General features: G+C 43.8%; 1 protein-coding gene and 1 long non-coding RNA gene across 8 annotated transcripts in view; one reads left to right on the top strand and one right to left on the bottom strand.

The window, feature by feature from the left end:
• The window catches only part of PLAAT1 (phospholipase A and acyltransferase 1), a 15,295-nt gene extending 12,760 nt beyond the window's left edge, over positions 1-2,535 (bottom strand). For 2 of the 6 annotated variants that reach the window (XM_064516797.1, XM_026097518.2), the window contains exons 1-3: positions 2,255-2,406; positions 1,233-1,476; positions 403-671 (exon numbers count right to left, since the gene is read on the bottom strand). In XM_064516797.1, coding sequence (XP_064372867.1) covers positions 403-671; positions 1,233-1,371 — 408 coding nt within the window. In that variant the 5' untranslated portion in view covers positions 1,372-1,476; positions 2,255-2,406. Of the gene's footprint in view, position 1; positions 237-402; positions 672-1,232; positions 1,480-2,254; positions 2,407-2,467 lie in introns of those variants that run through there. The other 4 variants (XM_026097523.2, XM_064516800.1, XM_064516798.1 and 1 more) reach the window with 4 other exon arrangements.
• On the top strand, positions 2,506-18,340 carry LOC135329164 (uncharacterized). Of its 2 annotated transcripts, XR_010390486.1 has the most exons (5): positions 2,506-2,645; positions 4,567-4,614; positions 12,380-12,488; positions 14,378-14,490; positions 15,779-18,340. It is a non-coding gene; the product is annotated as an uncharacterized LOC135329164 (long non-coding RNA). The 2 variants fall into 2 exon arrangements; XR_010390487.1 differs by lacking the exon at positions 12,380-12,488.

Genomic DNA, 18,340 nt, shown 5'->3' with positions numbered 1-18,340 from the left:
AAGGGAGAGCAAAACAGAGACTGGAAACGCTGTGAGCTTTTTTTTTTCCAGGCATGCTAATGATGACCAGGCAGAAATAATCGAGACAATGAATTGAATATGAGAGACACACACACCTGATAAGCAGAATGGGACAGACCTAAGGCCCAGACCCTTACTCTCCTGGCTGTGGTGTTCAGTAAGAGGGGCACTGCCGGAGCTCAGACTGTAGCAAACCCTGTGGTCCAGTGTCTCAGCTAGATCGGGGGCAATGACAGTTTGGACTCAGTACCTGGGGCTTTGCTGTCCCCAAGGGGTTTGCTGGCTGTGACCCGGTCCAAGGGCTCATAAAAAGAATTTAAGTGCATGCTTTGCAAGGAAGAGCCATGAGAAGCATGCACACAATTACCCAACATTACTTACCTGCTCAGAGACCCCCTCACCATAGCGGAGCAGTGTCACAAAGTGCTCACAGTTGTTGCCAAGAAGGTCATAGGACACTTCCTGGTCGATGAGGTACTCAGCGCGTCGGATGATCTCCTCCACAGGAAGGGGAGGGTAGGTGTCGTCGTACTTGTTGTTGATTTGGTAGGTGTCATTTCCCACCACATCCTTCAGGAGCTGCATCCTCACCCGGGCCTTTCTGCTGAAGACTGACTTGGCGCTGGCGAACGAAGCCACAGGCCCTTCATCTAGGGAAAGCAGAGTCTGGATGAGCTAGTCTGGCCCACTCCTGCCCCTCCAAGACCCCAGAGCAGTTACTGCCTGGCTCCTGGAAGTCCTATGTGTGATACCTGCCTGGAGGCTCCCGTGCACATTTATGTCTCCAGGAGCAGTGAAGGGCACAGTGGTAACCTGAAAGGAACCTGTATACGACCCACAGAGCGCTGAGGGCAGCAGTCTCCCCCCAGCCACAAGCCTCCCCCAGAGAAAAGGATGTGCACTCCCCTTTGCACAACCCTCTGCAGCCTACCAGGCGCCTCATACAGGGTAGTTCTGAGGCTTTTCCTGAGTGGCAGAAAAGGTCTTGAGATACAGCATATCTCTGCTCCACTGTGAACAGGTTTTTGAATCAGTCAAGGCTAAGGATGGGCACGAGGTCACATAGCAGGCAACTGTTGCTCCTTCCTTGCTTTTGACCTCATGTCCATTGCAATGCTGCCAAGAAACCCAAAACTTCTCAGAGTCGACCACCTGCCCTTGGAGCAAGGACAGGCTCCCAAATCACCTTGCTGCCTTCTTGCAAGCCTTACCTACAGGTGTCACATTGATGATGTACCCATCCCCCAGGTAGAGGGCCCAGTGCTGATAAGCTGGCCGGAAAATCTCAATCAGGTCCCCAGGCTGGGGGTTCCCAGGGTGCGTCACACTGAAGCTCTCAGCAGCTGCCATCTCAGAGGGCGGGAGTTGGCGCCGGCTCAGGACATGCCCCTCTCACTGGGCAGGCTCAATGCAAGGCACAGAGGAGTGGGGAGGTCTGGTGTGCACAGAGGCCATCTGCTTAGGAATCGCAGGAAAAGAGATCATTAGGACGCAGCACTGGCCACCTGCAACCCATTCAGACCACCCACGACATGTCCTGCCCGGTGGCCAGCAGGCACCGACCAACGGCTGCTGCAGGGCCCCTGCCTCAGCGCTCCCGGTCCTGCCTGTGGCAACACTCTGACATATCGTTAGCAATGCAATCACCACCCCTTCAGCAAAGCGCTGCAGGCAAAGGGTGAAGCTGTGTCTGTACACTAGCACCTCCAGCGTCTGTCTCATACTGCCTGTCCCTCCAGCCCTCAGCATGGCACAGCCCCTCTCCCCCACGGGACAGTGCACAGGAAGCCTGAATTATTCACGCTGCCTCCTCCCTGCAAGACTCCGTCTTTTCCCTCCCTACCCACCCCTGCTTCTACTCCTTTCCAGGCCCTGCTCAAAATGCCATGACTTGTGCTGGCACTAGGCCAGCTCTGGTGGAGGGTCACAGTACCGTAAGGGCTCCCAGGGGTGCAGCCAGCAGTGCTGGGGAGAGAGGGGCACCCGGGGGTGCACCTGTCTCCACGCTTTGCAGCACCGCAGGTGCCAAGGCCAGGATGCCATGCTCCTTCTCATGCAGGTGGGGCTGGTGTCCCAAGGCAATGGGACACCCCTGGGAGCTTGGCAAACCTGAGTCTGCCACCAACACCCACCCAGCACCGCAAATGGGGCTCCTTCCTGCTGGCAGATACCTGCTCCCACCCCCTCAGACCTCCCGCAGCTCCCCTGCATCCCCCCCTGGGGCCCTGCTCACCCCCAGCGCCTGTCCTGCTGTGGCCGTGCCCGGGCTGCTGCCCTGGGCAGCCCGAGCGAGGCCAGCAGTGGGAGCTGGCCCAGCTCCTGGCTCCTCCTGGCTGCTATAAATAGCGAGGAGCTGGGCAGGCTCTGCGGCGGGTGGTGCTTGCGCTATCCCTGGGGAGCTGCCTGCCAGCAAAGCAGCCAGTCTGCAAGGCTGGGTGAGACTCACCTCTTGGAGGGTGTTTCTAAAAAAATGCCTGTCTTGTAGAAAAGCTCCTCCTGTCCCTGGAGAACATGGGCAATCACCTCCTCGCCAGGAGCTAGCGTCACACTTCCCACGCCCCTGCGAGCTTCAGGGGTGGGCTCTGGCGTGCGGAGCAGGGGCAGCTGTCCTACAGGGCCGAGCGGTAAGTGAGCATCTCTTACTGGAAAATTTTTAGAGAGGGAAAAGTGATGCAGAGCTGCTGTTTCACTTTTCTGCTGTCAAGGGAAAGTGAAGGAGGTGGAGCTCAGTGTAAATTCAAATTGCCGTTTTAGGGCAAAGAGACTTCTAGTATGGCTTTTCATGTCTTTCATACTGTGGCCCAGGGATTTCCTTCAGGACATTGAAAATGTCTCGTGGTCTCAGCTGACTGTGTCAAACATGAGCCCTCCGAGCTGAGGGGCGGGAGAGCACAGACAAGCGGGGATGGCTGTCTCCTTTGCTATTGCCAGTGCAGCATGCTAAAAAGGAGGGTGGGTGGCCACTGTCAATGAAACTGTGCTCTGGGTGAGTTGAACTAAGCAGTATATTAAGCTCGGCATTTTGAAAGTCAGGTGAAAAAGCAGATGGATTACAGGAAGATGAAAAGATCAGAGCAGCAGCAGCAGAAGGTACAGAACATGTGGCAGTTCTCGGTAGCCTCACTGTTTGACCTGGCATTGCCAGAGGCAGACAACAGTAACACTTCATGGATTTGTTTCCTTTCTGGCTTCCACTGACAAGCAATAGCTAATCCAGTGAAGCACTGAATTGCAGTTCTGCTTTGTGTAGCACCTCCTGTTTCAGGTCTGAAGTATTTATAAGGCTTTGCAGTGGAAAACCAAGGGAATTTTTGTGGTATTGAAATAGCAAAGTGTATCCATGGAAACACAGGAATCTGCTTTACATGGGCACATATGGGCCCTGTTGCATGAAAGTGCTTGGGCTGTGAACCTGCAGGATACAGATTGGCCTTTGCTCCCACTGAATACAGCAGAAGGGGAGCATGGTCAGCACCACACAATATTCACAGAATTGCACTGTTAGCAAGTGTGAGAGCGCAATAGGAAGCTGCTGCTGAACAGGCAGGAAAGATGCTTTTATAAACACTGCGAAATTCCAGCGTAAGGTGATCAGTTCACTTGTGCACAAATAGGTCTCTCACACTGATTAATTTTCATTATATAATGAGGCTGAAAGCCCCTTTCCATTCACATCCACTCCTCAACAGCTGTGTGTTGTTCATGTATGGACAGCTGGCACGTTCTTGAATGGCACAGAATAAAATTCCTTTTATCCACCTAACCATTCATGGAGGTTACAAATACTTTTCTGGCTAACAGCATGCATGAGTTTATGGGTGCAAGGGAAAGGGAAGGGAGAAGGGGCAAGTAAATAATAAGTGGCATTATGGAAGAAACAATGGGAAGCCCACACTGTTCCTCATCTCTGGCATAATCAAAAGGGAACCTGCAGAGAACTGCAAAACAATGAGAGAGACCATAATGAAACTTCTCTTATGCCTCAAAGGCTTCAGTCATGGCACTGGAAATTTGTTTAGGGCTGGCACAAGGCCTAGGCGCTGTCTCATTCCCCCAAGCTACATAAGAGCGGTCAGTCATGGGGTTGGTTTCTCATACACTATATGTTATTTGGCCTTGCCACAAGCAGGTTTGATATTCTGCTTTTGGTGATTCTTAGCATGGGTTTAGGACTGAGCTGATGCAGATCTCTAACCGTGCTCATGACACTGTGGCAGCTTCAGAATTTGCAAAGACTGCCAAGGAAATCAACTAACCCCCTCAATGAGAATGAACCCCTCAATGAGAAATCAATTAACAGGATCTCATTCTTGGGGGGGCAGGGGAGGGTGTCTGTTATGTTATGCTTTGCTTAGCACCCACAGGCACAGGGATGATTACAATCCTCATTCTTGTCTGCTCCACCCTGATCACAAGGAGGCAGCTGTTGTTCAAATAATTGTCTCTTTCAGTCCAGCACTCCCAAGGGGGAGAATAGATGTCATCCCTTTTACTACGCCTGTCACCAGAAAAGATAGGTGTCTTCATATGTATTTCTCTCCCCAGCCAGACATCCCTTCCCAGAAGAGGAGTGAGAACAACATAGTCTCTAATGTAAGTTATGAGTCCTTCACTTCAGTATGGATCTACAACATGATGTCTTAGATATTTTAGAAGAGTGATTTCAAAGGTCTTCAGCAAATGCAATATTTTATTTGGTATTATTTCTTCTCAAAGATTTAGAAATATTATTAAAATACAAGAGAAAAAAGCAATACAAATAAATGTGAAAAAATAATTGCTAACTAGAATACGTATTTTGGGGTTCATTTTGATCAAATGCAGTGTTCACTATGCAGCCATAATCTTGCTCATATACGCTGGCATCCAGTGCATCCCTGGACTGGTTGAAAGATGAAAAAGATGAATCCCCTGTTTTGTCAGTTCTTTCCAATGAATGCTTGTTCTTCCTCTTCCTTCTGTCCAAAAAAAACCCAAAAACAAACAAACAAACAAACAGATTTAATTTCTATTCATAACTGTAGTGAGAGGACAAACAGTGGTGTGAGCATGAATGGAACCAAATTCTGGTGATTCCTAAATTTTGTGATAGTGATGCATAGGCCTTATGTAATAGAAGTGGCACACGTTGATTCCTGTAGACACAGGTAAGTTTTCCCTCATGTTCCTCAAATGAGCTCCTGAATGCTCTGGTTCCTTTCTGGTCCTGCCATTATGTGACTAGTGGGAGTTCTGGAGTATAGAGGTGCCAGAAGGTGTGTTGTATGTGTTTTGTCTCCGTGGAATGTAGCAGAGCTGGCAAAGGCCTTACCTGGACAGGTATACCGCAGAGGAGATGAGAATGAGGACAACAACACCTGCCCCAACTCCCACAGCAATGGCAACTGTATGGCCCTGATCCTCTTTGGAAGGTGTTTCATCTGAAGAAGAAATAGGAGCCCTGTCAGTGAAAGCTAACTACTGCAAACAGAAGCTTTTTCTTAAGGAATGTCAAACTGCAATCTGAGCAGCCAGCAGACATGCCTGTCTGCTTGGTTTATACTGCCTTTTCTGGCTAAGATGGCTTTCTGGAGTGTCTGACCTCTGACCCCTTCTTTCTGCTTGCATGGTCACAGGCTCTCACCCACCAAAGGCAGACAGAACTGCATAAACATATTATTTGCTAGCTGAATGCAGACTCTAAGCAACCAGTAGCTATGGGATGGCTTCCCATGCAGGAGAGTACAGGCCATTTCTTTGTGACACCTGTCCCAATGGAGCTGTTCATTCTGTTATTTTAGCTCTCAAAACCGGTCTCTAAATCTGCTTGCCTCTGTTAATGTAAACATAGCATCTGGTTGTTGTCTCTACTGACTGTGCTAATTGTGCAGCAGACAGGCAAAAGTTAATCAAACACGTAGTTCAAGCCAGGGATATCCATGTGGCATTTTGGAGTATTTTCTTTGAAGTGGACCCCAGCCTCTGTCACAGTTTCATACCTGAGGCTTGTTTCAGACTTGAGCCAGAGCATGAACTGACATGTAGGCAAAGTGAACTGCTGGGGACTGTGGGCTTCTGGGGTAGGTCTGGCCAGAACAGACTGATGGAACAGTACAGATGTACCCACTTAGTCTGTGGTATCAAGGGGCAATCCTTACTCTGAGGAATAGTGTCAAGGACTTGTCTGGGACTACATGCAGTGGAAAGGTTTCTAGGGTCAGCCTCCTCCCTGCCTTTGATTAAATCACAAAGTGCCCATTAAAAGATATGATGAAGTCCCAATCTGATCTAACACCTGCCTCTTTTTGTGTGTGTAATGCTGCCAGTGAAATCCAAAATAATTTTGTTACCTATCCGTTCAGCCTCACAGTTAGGTCCTGTGTAAAGTTCTGGACATGTGCAAGAAAAGTTGAGAGAAGCATCATTGGTAGTCTCAGAGCAAAATCCATCATTCTGACAAGGATTTGGCATACATGGTCCACCTAGCAAAAAGGAAGAAGAAACACTATAGAATCTTGGATAATCCAACATTGAAAGAACTGTTCTTGTTTAGCTTACACTGACTCTAACCTATGCTAGATATGCTTCATATTGAAAGGCCCATTCTTTATTTCCTACTTGACAACAAGAGTGGAGGAAAGAAGCACTGTTTCTAAGATGAAACATCACAGCAAGATCCCCAGTATATTTATGAAGGGATTTTCTTCTGTTCAGATTCTGTTGCAACTATCCCAAACTCAGTGATGAATTCTGCTGCCCTAAAACCAGTAAGTCAAGACTTCTTAGTGCCTGAACAAAGTGATAGGGTTAGTAGTTGACTCACTTCTGTAGCACCCGCGAGTATAGTTTGAAATGCCACATATATCATCAGATGCACACGCTATGTTAGAGCAGGAGACAGTGGAGCTTTCTGTGCACTGGCATGTCTGAGAGCAGTCATCAGTGGTGAATGTTTCTCCCATCTGGAAGACAACAGTTAAACATTAAAAAACATCAAATAAAATCAGCCATAAAAACATGAATGAAGCACTGGGGCCCCCTGCTATTCTCTCCAATGCCTTCCCAATGAATGAGAACTGGACAGATTTTTTTTTTTTCTTTTAATAGTTTGCACACACACACAAAAAGCAAGCAGCCTACCAACCCAGCTCTTTGAAACTTCAGGAAAGCCCAAGAAAGAAGGCCAGAGAAGACTTTGGGGGCTGAGATTCTGCTGCCAAGTTAGGTACATGTGCAACCAACAATGTCTAACTGTTGCTGCAGATAAGAGACAGTGGCAGATGAATCCCATTGTACCTCCAAGACAATGTTGGAAGGTGCCATGTGCCATTTTTCTGGCAGATCCCAGCTGTTCATATTAAGTGTCTCCCTCCACAACATGCTCTTTACTGACTTAAGCTTTATCTGCCTCAAATCTTTAGTATCCAAATAGAAATCTGTGAGATTATGAAGCTGTTTAATCAGTTCTGTCCTGCAGCTAAAATGGAAGATACTCTGTACTCCTCAGAGGCCAGCCTTCCTGAGGCTCTCTTCATGCTACAGCTGGCTTTGCAGATGCTCAGCCTTGCCCCCTACCACTCTTCACTGAGGAGAGGAACCATTGTGACTGATGATAGAATTTCTCTGTAACTGGTTTGTTGTAAATTTGAGAGCCTATTAGGCCATTATTTAGAGTAATAAAGGTGAAGAATTAACATGGAGGTCACAGTATAATCATATGCTTCCCCCAAATGCCTGCCTTGAGTTTTCTGACAGGCAGAGATTCAGAGGCATACCAAGTGCTCCACTCTCCCCTTCCTCTAGAGAAGAGAATATCATTAAACAAATTGCTCTTTGTTTCTAATGCAAAGTTGCACACGGAGGAGAATGAAGAGATTGTCAAAATAATTAGCAGGAGAAAAAATTTTTTGGCACTGTGGAAGCTATCTGGCCCACTCAGACACTGTACCTCATAATATTTGTCAAGGTATGTGCAGCCACATTGTCTGTACGGCACACAGTCAAAGCCACTAAGAACATAGCCAGGGAGACATTCACAGCCTTCAACACAGGGCGAGTCGCACTCAGAGGGGCTGGTCAGGTCGGCGCAGGATGCTGGGCATGCAGACATGCATGAACTGTAGTTGCTGTTGGCAGGACACTGCATTGCTGTAAGAATCAGGAGAGTCTAGTTATTAAACAGGCTGCTGTGTGTTACTTACACATTGCCTTTTCAGCGCCAAAGGGTGTTACCATTTTGTAGGAGGCAAAATGATGAATACAAATACACGGAGATGTGCACACATGTATAATAATACTAAAGTTGTAAGTCAAGCGCTGCAAAGTCAGGAAATGCACTGTCAAAGGTTATTTGTGTGCTGTGTTCCCAGTCCTGGTGTTCACTAATCTCAGATAATTTCTCACACGTTCAGGGTAGTCATTCCCATAAATACCAGAGCTGCTTCATGGTTCTGGGAGGTGTGTTTCACCAGCAATGCAAAGTAAATCATCAAACCATGGTGACAAGTACAGTTTGATGAATCTCTCAGCTTGAAAAAATAGTCAGGAAAAAAAGGTTCGAGGTTATTGATGAGATTTATTTCTACATTTTTTTAAGCCTAAAAAATTTGGGGGGTTGCACTGAATCTTTTTTATTCTGAAATTTTGTACACAAATAATAAAAAATAAAAAATTTTGTAGATTTAAAAAGAGATTGAAAAGAAATGTTTTGAAAGTTTCTCTTCCTATTTGTCACTTATGAGAGCATCAACTTTTTAATTTTTTGCCCAGCTGGGAGTGGGAAGAGTTTTTTTTCTCTCACAGAACCTCTGACTGCTCTGCTTTCCTAAGTAACTTTCTAAGCTAGGGCCTAAATGCAAAAAGTCAGCATAAGATTCAGACAAGGGGCCAGAAGAGCAAATGTGCATCCTAAACTGTGAGCAGGGACTGAAATGCAGTTCAACATGGTTTCAATCCCTGAGAAGCTTTGATACATAGTGGTTCTGCAGAAAGCCTCAAAATTCAGATTTTGAGAGTCCTTCCCAGGTAGAAACTATGCATTCTAGTTCTTCCTGTACTTACCACAAACTGTCTGTTGCCTCCAGCCGTCCATATTGACTCCTTGCTCCTGACAAGCCAGCACATATTGCTCCAGACTGCGACATAACGTAGCATCATCATCTTCTTCTATACACATATCAAAGAGGCAGCTCCTATGTGCAACATGAGAAAGCATTTATTTGTAATACATTTGTTATAGTTTATTTTTAGCTGCTTTTCCCCCTTACTCTGAGTTAGTTCCATTTTCCTGTACCTTGCTGACAGAATAAAAGAAAGAAAAAAAAAATCTCAAATCCTTGGGAAAATCTGGTCATTTGTTATGCAGCTGCTGCTAACGTGTGACATTTTCATATATGCATGAGCAATAAACAAGTACCTGACGGCTTGTCACAGTAAGTATCTGGGATCTGCAAGTATGCAATACTGCGGAAAGAGCAGGTACTTACTACAAAGTTAAAACAGGCTAACCAACCAAATTCTAAAGAGAGGAGAAAGGTAGGTACACATAAAGAACTGGTATATAAACACCAAAGCCAGTGGTCCAGTTTATTTGGCTTAAGATACCTTCACATTCCTCTTGCAGCTAAGAGGGACTTGGAAGTGGGCATTAGCTATCTGTAAACACTGGTTACAACAATATGACTAGAGAAAATTGGAAACTACTTGGCAAATTTGTGACTGATGAAGGATTAAGGTGAGGGTGACTCAGTAAATTTCATCTGGTTCAAAAGGGGGTATGTAGGAATTAGGTATGCAGGAGGCCAGAGGAGCCTTGAAACACAGCAGAGGGAACTTTCTTGTGGACACCAAGATACTTACTCTTCACTAACCCCTTTTCGGCACCTCTCCATGCAAGATGCAAGAAGTGTCACTGACAGCTTCAGCCTTTGTGGTTATTGCATAAAGGCTATATTTTGTGATGCTAGAATTGCCAAAAGGAACCTAATGGTGCCAGATACCAAATTCTCTATGAATGTGGATAAGAACTTTAAGCACACTGGAAATCATAACTTACAGGTGTAATGTTTAACACTGATGGTTTCTCTATCTGTGTAGCAAAATAGGAAAGCTGCTTTCCAGAGCTAATAGAAAACTAAAATCCTAACTAGATGGAAAGATGGATCATCACAATTTTTAAGAGTAATATCAATAATGACATCATGAGGCCCAACTTATTATCCTCAATTCCTTTTTAACACCCTTGAAACTGAATATGCACAGCTCTTCTCAGAAAAAAGCATCAAGCTGATTTTGGAAATGGGGAGAACAGTTGTCTGCAGCACAGACTTACGTGAAATAGAAAGCTGGTGAGATGGTAGAATGGCAGTTTACAAAAGGACCATTTGACTCGGTCAGAATTTGACATCTTGAAGTGCTGTTTTGTTGTTCCAGCTTACTTTCACTGCAACCTTGGAAAAGCCCTGGATCTGGTTCCTCCTCAGACTCATCTTCTGAAGTGACATCTCGCCTGCAAATGAAGTCATTGTGAAACCATCCGTTCTCAGAACAGCATTTACAGTATTACTCTATAAACAAGACCACGAGTATTTCTGTGTTATGGTAGAAGTGTCAGCTTATTTCTATCTCATGGCTTATCATGAATGGAAGGGGACAGATACAGCAAATCAATGAAGTACTAGAACCATCTCAGAGATTTATGGGTTTTTAAACCAAAAGGGATAGCTGTAATTATCCATTTGGACATTCTGTATGACACAGGTTTCATCCAATGTCTCCTCTATCCAGTCCTTTCGATAAACCTTGAACCTTAGCCAAAATGATGCAGCTGGAGTAGGCCAGCCATTTCTCGGAGATATGCTCACTTTCACTGAACAGCTGGCTGCATGCCTGAAGGCCAGACTTCTCCTCTAGGCATAGCCTCCAGAGCCTGTTTCTGCTTTCTACTGTTTTGCTAGACAAGATTTTGCAGTGAAATGATGTCCTGTCAGCTAATACAATTCCATTTGCTTGCCAAAAATGTTCTGTGTGAGTGGCTAAGCAACCTCCAAAGGCCTTTCAAAACAAACTGAGAAGGCAGAAGGAGGGAAGAAAACTTAGTTGCCTACCTGTTTCAATTTCCGTATGGACTAATTAGTGCAGAATTGGCCTGACCACAAATACCACACTCATTTATACTCAGAAGATTGTCCTGGCTTTCTTTATACTGGCACAAAAGAGAATATAACCAGGAAAGTAAGGAAATCAGACTCCTAAGCAACTTCTAGGAGGAAATGTGAATTTATCTTGATGGATTTTCAGGGTGCTTTCATCTTCCAGAGGAATGGATGACACTGAACGAGAATCTGCCCTCCCTCAAGTCCATTCAGCACAATATGTTTTACTTTAACTTTGCCAGGACCCATGAGCCTGGCACCAACCTAAGCCATCCCTGTGCCAGAGTAGTTGCAATGGCTGTGACTACAAAGAGGGACAGTGAACTGGAATAATGTAGTGATGGCTCAGGCATCTCTTGGTTAGATAGAAGAGCACTGATAGTTCACCTTAGTGATGAGCAGGAAAAGTTCCTGCACATAGATCAAGGCAAGGAGAAAGACCAGAAACAAGGCAGTGTAGTTATGCCTGGGTATTGGATATGGCTTAATTCATTGACTTCCAGTGGCTGTGCCTACCATGGAAATTAAACAGAAAATGAAGTACCTGAGACGAGAGATTGTTCTTTTGAGAGGAACTTTCCAGCTCTCACCAAATACATTCACGTTCTTCACCCAAACACCATCTGGGTTAGTGAAGTCATTTCTGTATCTCCCATCAAAGTTGCCACACAAGCCTTCTACTCTGTTCTGGTAGGTGTTGGCCAGCTTTATTTCTAGGGAGGTCAGAAGAAAAAAAGCCATTACACAAAAATCTTTGCTGATGAGTGTATGGAAGAGGTGGAAAGAAGTGCCATGTAGCCTGTTCCATGATTCAGAACAAGAGTTGGTAAAGTGGCATGGACCCCATATACAGGAGATGAGCACAACATTGAAAACTGCCCATGCATGCATTCACAGGGCTGTTTCTGTGCTCTGCTGCAAGATGAATCATAAAAAAGGTGCTTATTGCTGCCAGCAGGGTTTTTATATAACAGAACATCTCCACGTGAGTTCTCCTTGTGCTTACAGACTACTATCCTGCAGCAAACTGGATTCATCATCATATACCCACTTTTTGCCTCTCAGTTACAATCCACTTGCTCGCTGAGAAACAGAGTTCCTATAAAACAGACCTTTCTTTCCTGTAGGTGGAATTTTAGGTTTTGGAAATGCGGTCATGCATATAAATGGCCCGCACTTTCACCATACTCTCAGAAATAACATGGCTATATTCTGTTGTAAATCAGGAGTAGCTCTGCTCTAATCAGAAGAGGTAACCTGGAATGAGTTGTGTGTACATGACAGAAGAGTCCTGCTGAGAGACACTAAGGAATGGAACCATCTGAAACAGAGAATGTAAGTAAGCAGGTAGAAGCATGCACTCACAGTTGTATAGCTTGAGGACCTCATCCCTGTGAAAAGGGTTAAGTTGGCAAAGAGGCAGATCTGGACTTCACTCCATCATCCTAGTCAGCAGTTTTAAGTGATCTGCTTTTGCTTTTATCATTCAGGCCTTACTTTACATGAACAACCCTAGAACAGTCTGGATCCACATCCCATTTCTTCTAAGTTCAAGTGGACCCAGATAAAGAAATGCCAATTTTATAGGTTCTCTGGTTCCTGGGAAACATTTTTTTTGTTTCAGTTTTCTGGAACTTCATATCACAAATAGTCACAGGCTCATAGGACAAAGATTTCTAATTTTTTCTTGGGTTGAGACCTCTTTTTGGAATGAGAACATTTCTCAGACAGTACATAAATATCCCTGCAGATTGTCTTAGCATCACTTACCTGCATTTTGATTGCCATCAAAGCTCAGGTATAAGCCAAAATCTGTTTCCAGATAAATTCTTGTTGCTCTCTGATATATGCGAATACCTTCATGAGGGCGAGCAGGGGGTATCACCCTCACACCATCCAACTAATAGGGAGAGAATAAGTTAAAATTTGTACTACATAGGCCAAATTCAAATGTGGTTTCAGTACAGGTCAGTGCTACAAATAAACACTCTTCTTCTCTGGTTTCATGCTAAACACATTAGATAACTTAACCAGATAAAAAACTCAGTATTCACTTTCTTAAAGTAATAAAGTCATGTATGAAAGAAAGTGATCTGGACACAATATTTTCATATTATCCTAGGAGATCTCTATTATTGAGCTACAAAATATATGAGTATTGAGTATGAGTATATGAGCTATGTATAAATTTAGGTACTAATGAAGAGGATGGAAACAGAGCTTTCCTAGCATATTTCTCATTTTTCCTTTTCTCTACCACTGATAAAAAATTATATGGCTTTATTGCAAGTCTTGGGATATTTGGTGTTTTATTCCTAAATGTCTATTTATTTTTAATTTGTTTAAGTAGAATATATTGCTCGTGGTTATAGAGGAAAAAAATCAAACAAAATTTTAATAGGTGCCTAAATCTGAGAGAATACAAAAATTAAAAATACCTCATGACATTCTTTTTAAAATGTTCCCAATTTTTAATCAATCAATCTCTGTCTCACTATGCCTGAGATTAATACTCCAGCTACTATTATTTTTTCTTCAGAGCTGTTTAGGAATTCAGCTCTGAAATGGACATTTTCTGCAATTCCCTTGAGTTTTCTGCACTCTATTCTTCACAGCTGTAAAATGAGCTCTCTGATCCCTATTTCCCTGCTTTTCAAGGACTGAGGAGAGCAACTTGTCTAAAGCACATAAAGTATTATGATGGTAAGGTTGGTGTGCACCCCTTCTTACACATACTGAGCTGAAGTACAGCTCTGCCTGCTCCAAGAAATGCCTGCTAAAATACATGCCAGCATCTGCACTCAGAATCATTCTTGCATCCAAAGCCAGATTTCCTTCAGCTGCTGATCCAAGTTCTGTTACCAAACTGCAGGATTCTTATTCTTTTGAGGTCTCTCTGGCGCAATCTCAGGAATTTTGCTACAGCAAGAAGCTCTAAACTTCACAGTCAGTCCATCTTACAATAAATCCCTCATCATTTTTCCTGTCCTCACATTACTCCCTTCCTTTCTCTTTCCCAAGTTTGCATGCTATTCCCCATTTCCCGCTCTGATTACTAAAATGGTGAGCTCAAGACAAGAGTCACCCATGTTGTTTGTGAGGGACTCAGCACAACTGAGATCACATTTTTGGTTGCCCCGTAGCACTGCTGTAATTCCACAGTTAGTTTTAATACTTAAATGCTTCAAAACAGACATTTATTATTCAAACTTGTTTTATTCTAGGGGAGAGGGAGGAGCATTTGGTCTGTGCACTGCAGTGAGAGACTTACCAGAAGCTGCTTCTTCTGCCTGAATCGCACCGTGTGATTGTAAACATTGATGAGAATCTCTTTGAGGTAAGTAATGTGTCGACTTAAAAGAAGAGGATAGTTCATGCCCTCGATGCTGAACTGTGTCAGAGTATCAGGTAGGCTAGGGATGGTCTGAGCCAGAATATACGTGTATTTCCCTTGGAAGTGGTGCACCAGGCCATCAAAGGTGATATAGTGTGGATCACCCATGACCTGGCATTTCCCAAAACCTAAAGGAGAAGAGTTTCATTACCCTCCAGTCTGAATGCCTCTGTGCCAGATCCCATGCATGGACGAGTTTAATAAGGGTCAGATAACAAAGTTTGCTGCTAACATGCAGGTCTCTGAAAGCAAAGATGGGTGCTCAGGCATCACCCTGATGAATGAACACCTGAGTGGAGAGCCAACCAGAGAAACTCATTCCTTTGCTGATAACCTGTGCAAGTCAGCCAAACAGAAAGACAGCATTAGGGTTTATAGGCTTTATAGACACTAAGTTGGGCACACTCTACCACAGAGCAAGGCTTGCTGTGGGCTCTCAGAGGTATGGGTTTCACGTTCCACAGCAAATTTTGCCACAAAATTATTGGAACATGAAAAGCAGTGTCTAATTTTGGCTGGGTCACTGATGTCACACTGATTACTTCTGAGGTTACTAAATTTATCATTGGGTTCACCAGAACTAACAATCAAATGTAGCAACTATTATCTAAGTATTCTGCTTGACCATTAAGTGCAGAACCCATCATTTTCCCAGGAACTAGGCTCTCCTTAAGGCTGCTGTGGTGTCTCTGCTGTGGTATTTTGCCCAAATGGAGCAGGGCAAAGCTGCATTTGCATTATGTTCTTGTATTGGTCACCAGTACAGTAGGACCTATGTCATACTGTTCTTCAAAATCCAGCTGTAGAGTCACTTGGCAACAAGCTACCTCATAAATATTCCAATTTACTTGGAGAATATGGGATTAACTATAGCACAGCAAAGTAGACCCCCCAAAATAGCAGCTTAGCCAAAGCCACTATTGAATGAAAAGCACCAAAGTTCTTTGACTAGTATATTTATATTTAGTTCATATCTGTTCATATCTGCTCTGTCCTGACTGTTAGGCCTTCTTTTTTTTTTTTTTTTTTTTTTTTTTTTTTTTTTTTTTTGTTCTCAAATCAACACACAATGGAAAGAAAAAGTTCATTGCCAGAGGATTCACAGAGTATCTGAGTTTTGTTTGTGGTAGATACAGTACAAATCTTTTTCCTTTGCAAACCAGTCAGACTAAATTACCAATTTTCTAGAGGTAAATATATTTTTAAACCATTGTTCCACTTCCCTCTACAGATTGTGTGCCTTGTACTGAAACTTTCTGCTTTGAAAACTGAGGCCTTTTTGTGCTCAGTAATGTACCATCAATAGCACTGGCAGACCTGCCTGCCTTCCCCTGTGAAAAAGACTGGAAGCACCACAGAAGAAAGACTGGGCACCCATACCCTTTTTCCTTCTGTAGTCTTCATGAAACACCAAATGAAGATCCGCTTGCACATACCTGTTGGATTACACTTGTATTTTCCATTTTTGATCACACAGGTTTCTCGAGAGTCACAGTCATAGTTCTGACATCCGATGACACCATTCTTCTGACACTGGCATCTTTTGGCACAGTGTGGAGTTATCCAGGTCTCCCCAGCCTGGACACAAGTTGTGTTAATAATATGTTACCAAGGTGCTCAGCTTTACAATGCAATAGGAGACCAAGAGTGAAGGGTATGGAGGCTGGCTAGGTGCAACCTGTCCTGCTGGCTGCTCCACAACTGCCTTATCCAGGCATAGTCTCACCAAAAGCCTGGGAGGCGGGGAATCTCAGTCCATTTGTCTTATTGACTATCTTGAGAATAGAGAGACTACCTGAATAACTCTGATCAAAGTACTGGTCTCCATCATGCCTCGATTTTGGCATCGTATGCAAAGCACGAAGCTTTTGCAGCTGCTAATAACTGAGCCTGCAGCTTTTTCTAACCAAATGAAAGATATCTAAAGATTTTTCTCTCTCTCATTTAGACGGTCAGGAAAGCCCCCCACAGGTTTTGCAGCCAGAGATTTGTTCCACAGACAAACTACTTACGCTGTAGTAATTGTTGTCATCATCCCTGCAGCCACAATCGCTCAGAGGTACACACTTGCCACTACTGAGCACATAATTATCATCACACTCACAGCCCTCTGTGCACCCTTCTGTCTTCTCACAAAGGGAAGAGGCAAAAATGTCGTTGCAAGTTGATGGGCAGGGGGAAGCGCAGTCTGTGTAATGGCTGTGAGATGAACAGGGCAATGCTATGTGGGTGAAGAAAATAAAAAGAGTGTTGTTTAATACATTTAGAAACTGCAACTGCAAACACCTATGACTGCCTGAAAGCTAGGACTTGGGCTGCAAAATGTCAGTATACGATTGCCTTTTAATAGCTGATTTTGATCATCCAGTTTTGATCTTCGACTTTTTAAAAAAATACAGAGAACCTTTCTGGAGCTGCTGATTCAGTTCTATTACAGGTGTGTCTGAGCTGGTGGCACCTGGAGCTAGATCATTCAGAGCCTCTATTCCAGATCAGCTGCAAATGCTTCTTTTGGCACTGTTAAAAATGCGAATCATTAGGGAAAATTCCTTAGAATGCTCAACTCTCCAGTGATATAAGACAGGTGTTAGTTAAGTTAGGTTAGTTTAACCACAGACATAAACATATACAAGACCAACAGGTATGCATCGTCAAACTAAAAGTTCATCTGGCTCTATATCCTATTTCTGCCAATGACTAGAGATGCATAAGGAGAGAATTCAAGAAACACATCAGCAAAAAGTGTTCCTTTGCCCAGCATTCTCCCCCACTTCTGGCAAGCAGGCCTTTGGAATTTCCGATGGACCTATTCAATATTCATCTGGCTTGCTTTTTAAGCAGTTAACTGTTTTGGCCTCCAAAACATTGCGTGACAATTAATTCCACAATGTAATACTGAACTGTGAAAAAACAAATACCATGTAATCTTTATACAACTAGTCTGTGGCTTTGTTGAATGGGTGGAATGAGACCTGTACACTGGAGATTAATCAGAGAACCCAGCCCTTAGTAAGCAACTGGCCAAATTGCCAGTCTTCATTCAGATCACAGTGAGCAGTGTTGAGCCTTGTGTCCTAATATAGTATCCCAATTTCTTCTAGCCTTCTTGTTATACTATTTCTCAATTTTAGACTCATTGCAATATCTCACAATATCCATTTGGCTACTAAAACTATTCTAACTCCACATTACTACACACAGCTTGTCTAGTCCTGAGTTATCACTGGATTTAGCTCAACATGAACATAGCTCAGTGCAGCGATGAAGTCATAAAATCACAGATAATAGCATTGCATTTTGTGAGGATTTGGGTTTAATTATCTTTTACAAAACTTGTCCAGCTAATACTGCTAATTCATTTTCATGCCATCAGCCATCCAAGGTTCTGTTTTTTCACTCTCCTGTGCACTTACGACAGAATGTGCTGTTCCTCCATTTAATGGTGATGCCTTCGTTCCTGCAGGTGTCCACATAGACTTGAACTATGTCACAGAGAGTGGACTTCATGCCATCGTACTGGCACATGTCATAGGTGCAGATCTGTATGAAGGGTTCAGGCTTGACCAGATTGTGACATGGTTTGAATTTGTCTGAATTTAAAACATTGCACTGGCTTTCAATGACTGGTTTATTCTCAGCAGTGCAAGGAGGAAGATCATCTTCTCTTGAGTCTGAAAAACAGCTGCATGAAAGCATAAACAGTTAAATTTGAGTTTCAAAGACATATGTAAAACTGAGATGAAAGTGGTAAGTCTGTTGCTGAGAAGTATTAAATAAATAGCTCTGGAGACTA

The sequence above is a fragment of the Dromaius novaehollandiae genome, chromosome 9 (assembly GCF_036370855.1).
Source record: "Dromaius novaehollandiae isolate bDroNov1 chromosome 9, bDroNov1.hap1, whole genome shotgun sequence".
NCBI lineage: Eukaryota > Metazoa > Chordata > Aves > Casuariiformes > Dromaiidae > Dromaius > Dromaius novaehollandiae.
Note: the sequence above shows the minus strand (reverse complement) of the source record. Positions and strands in the feature narration are given on the sequence as shown.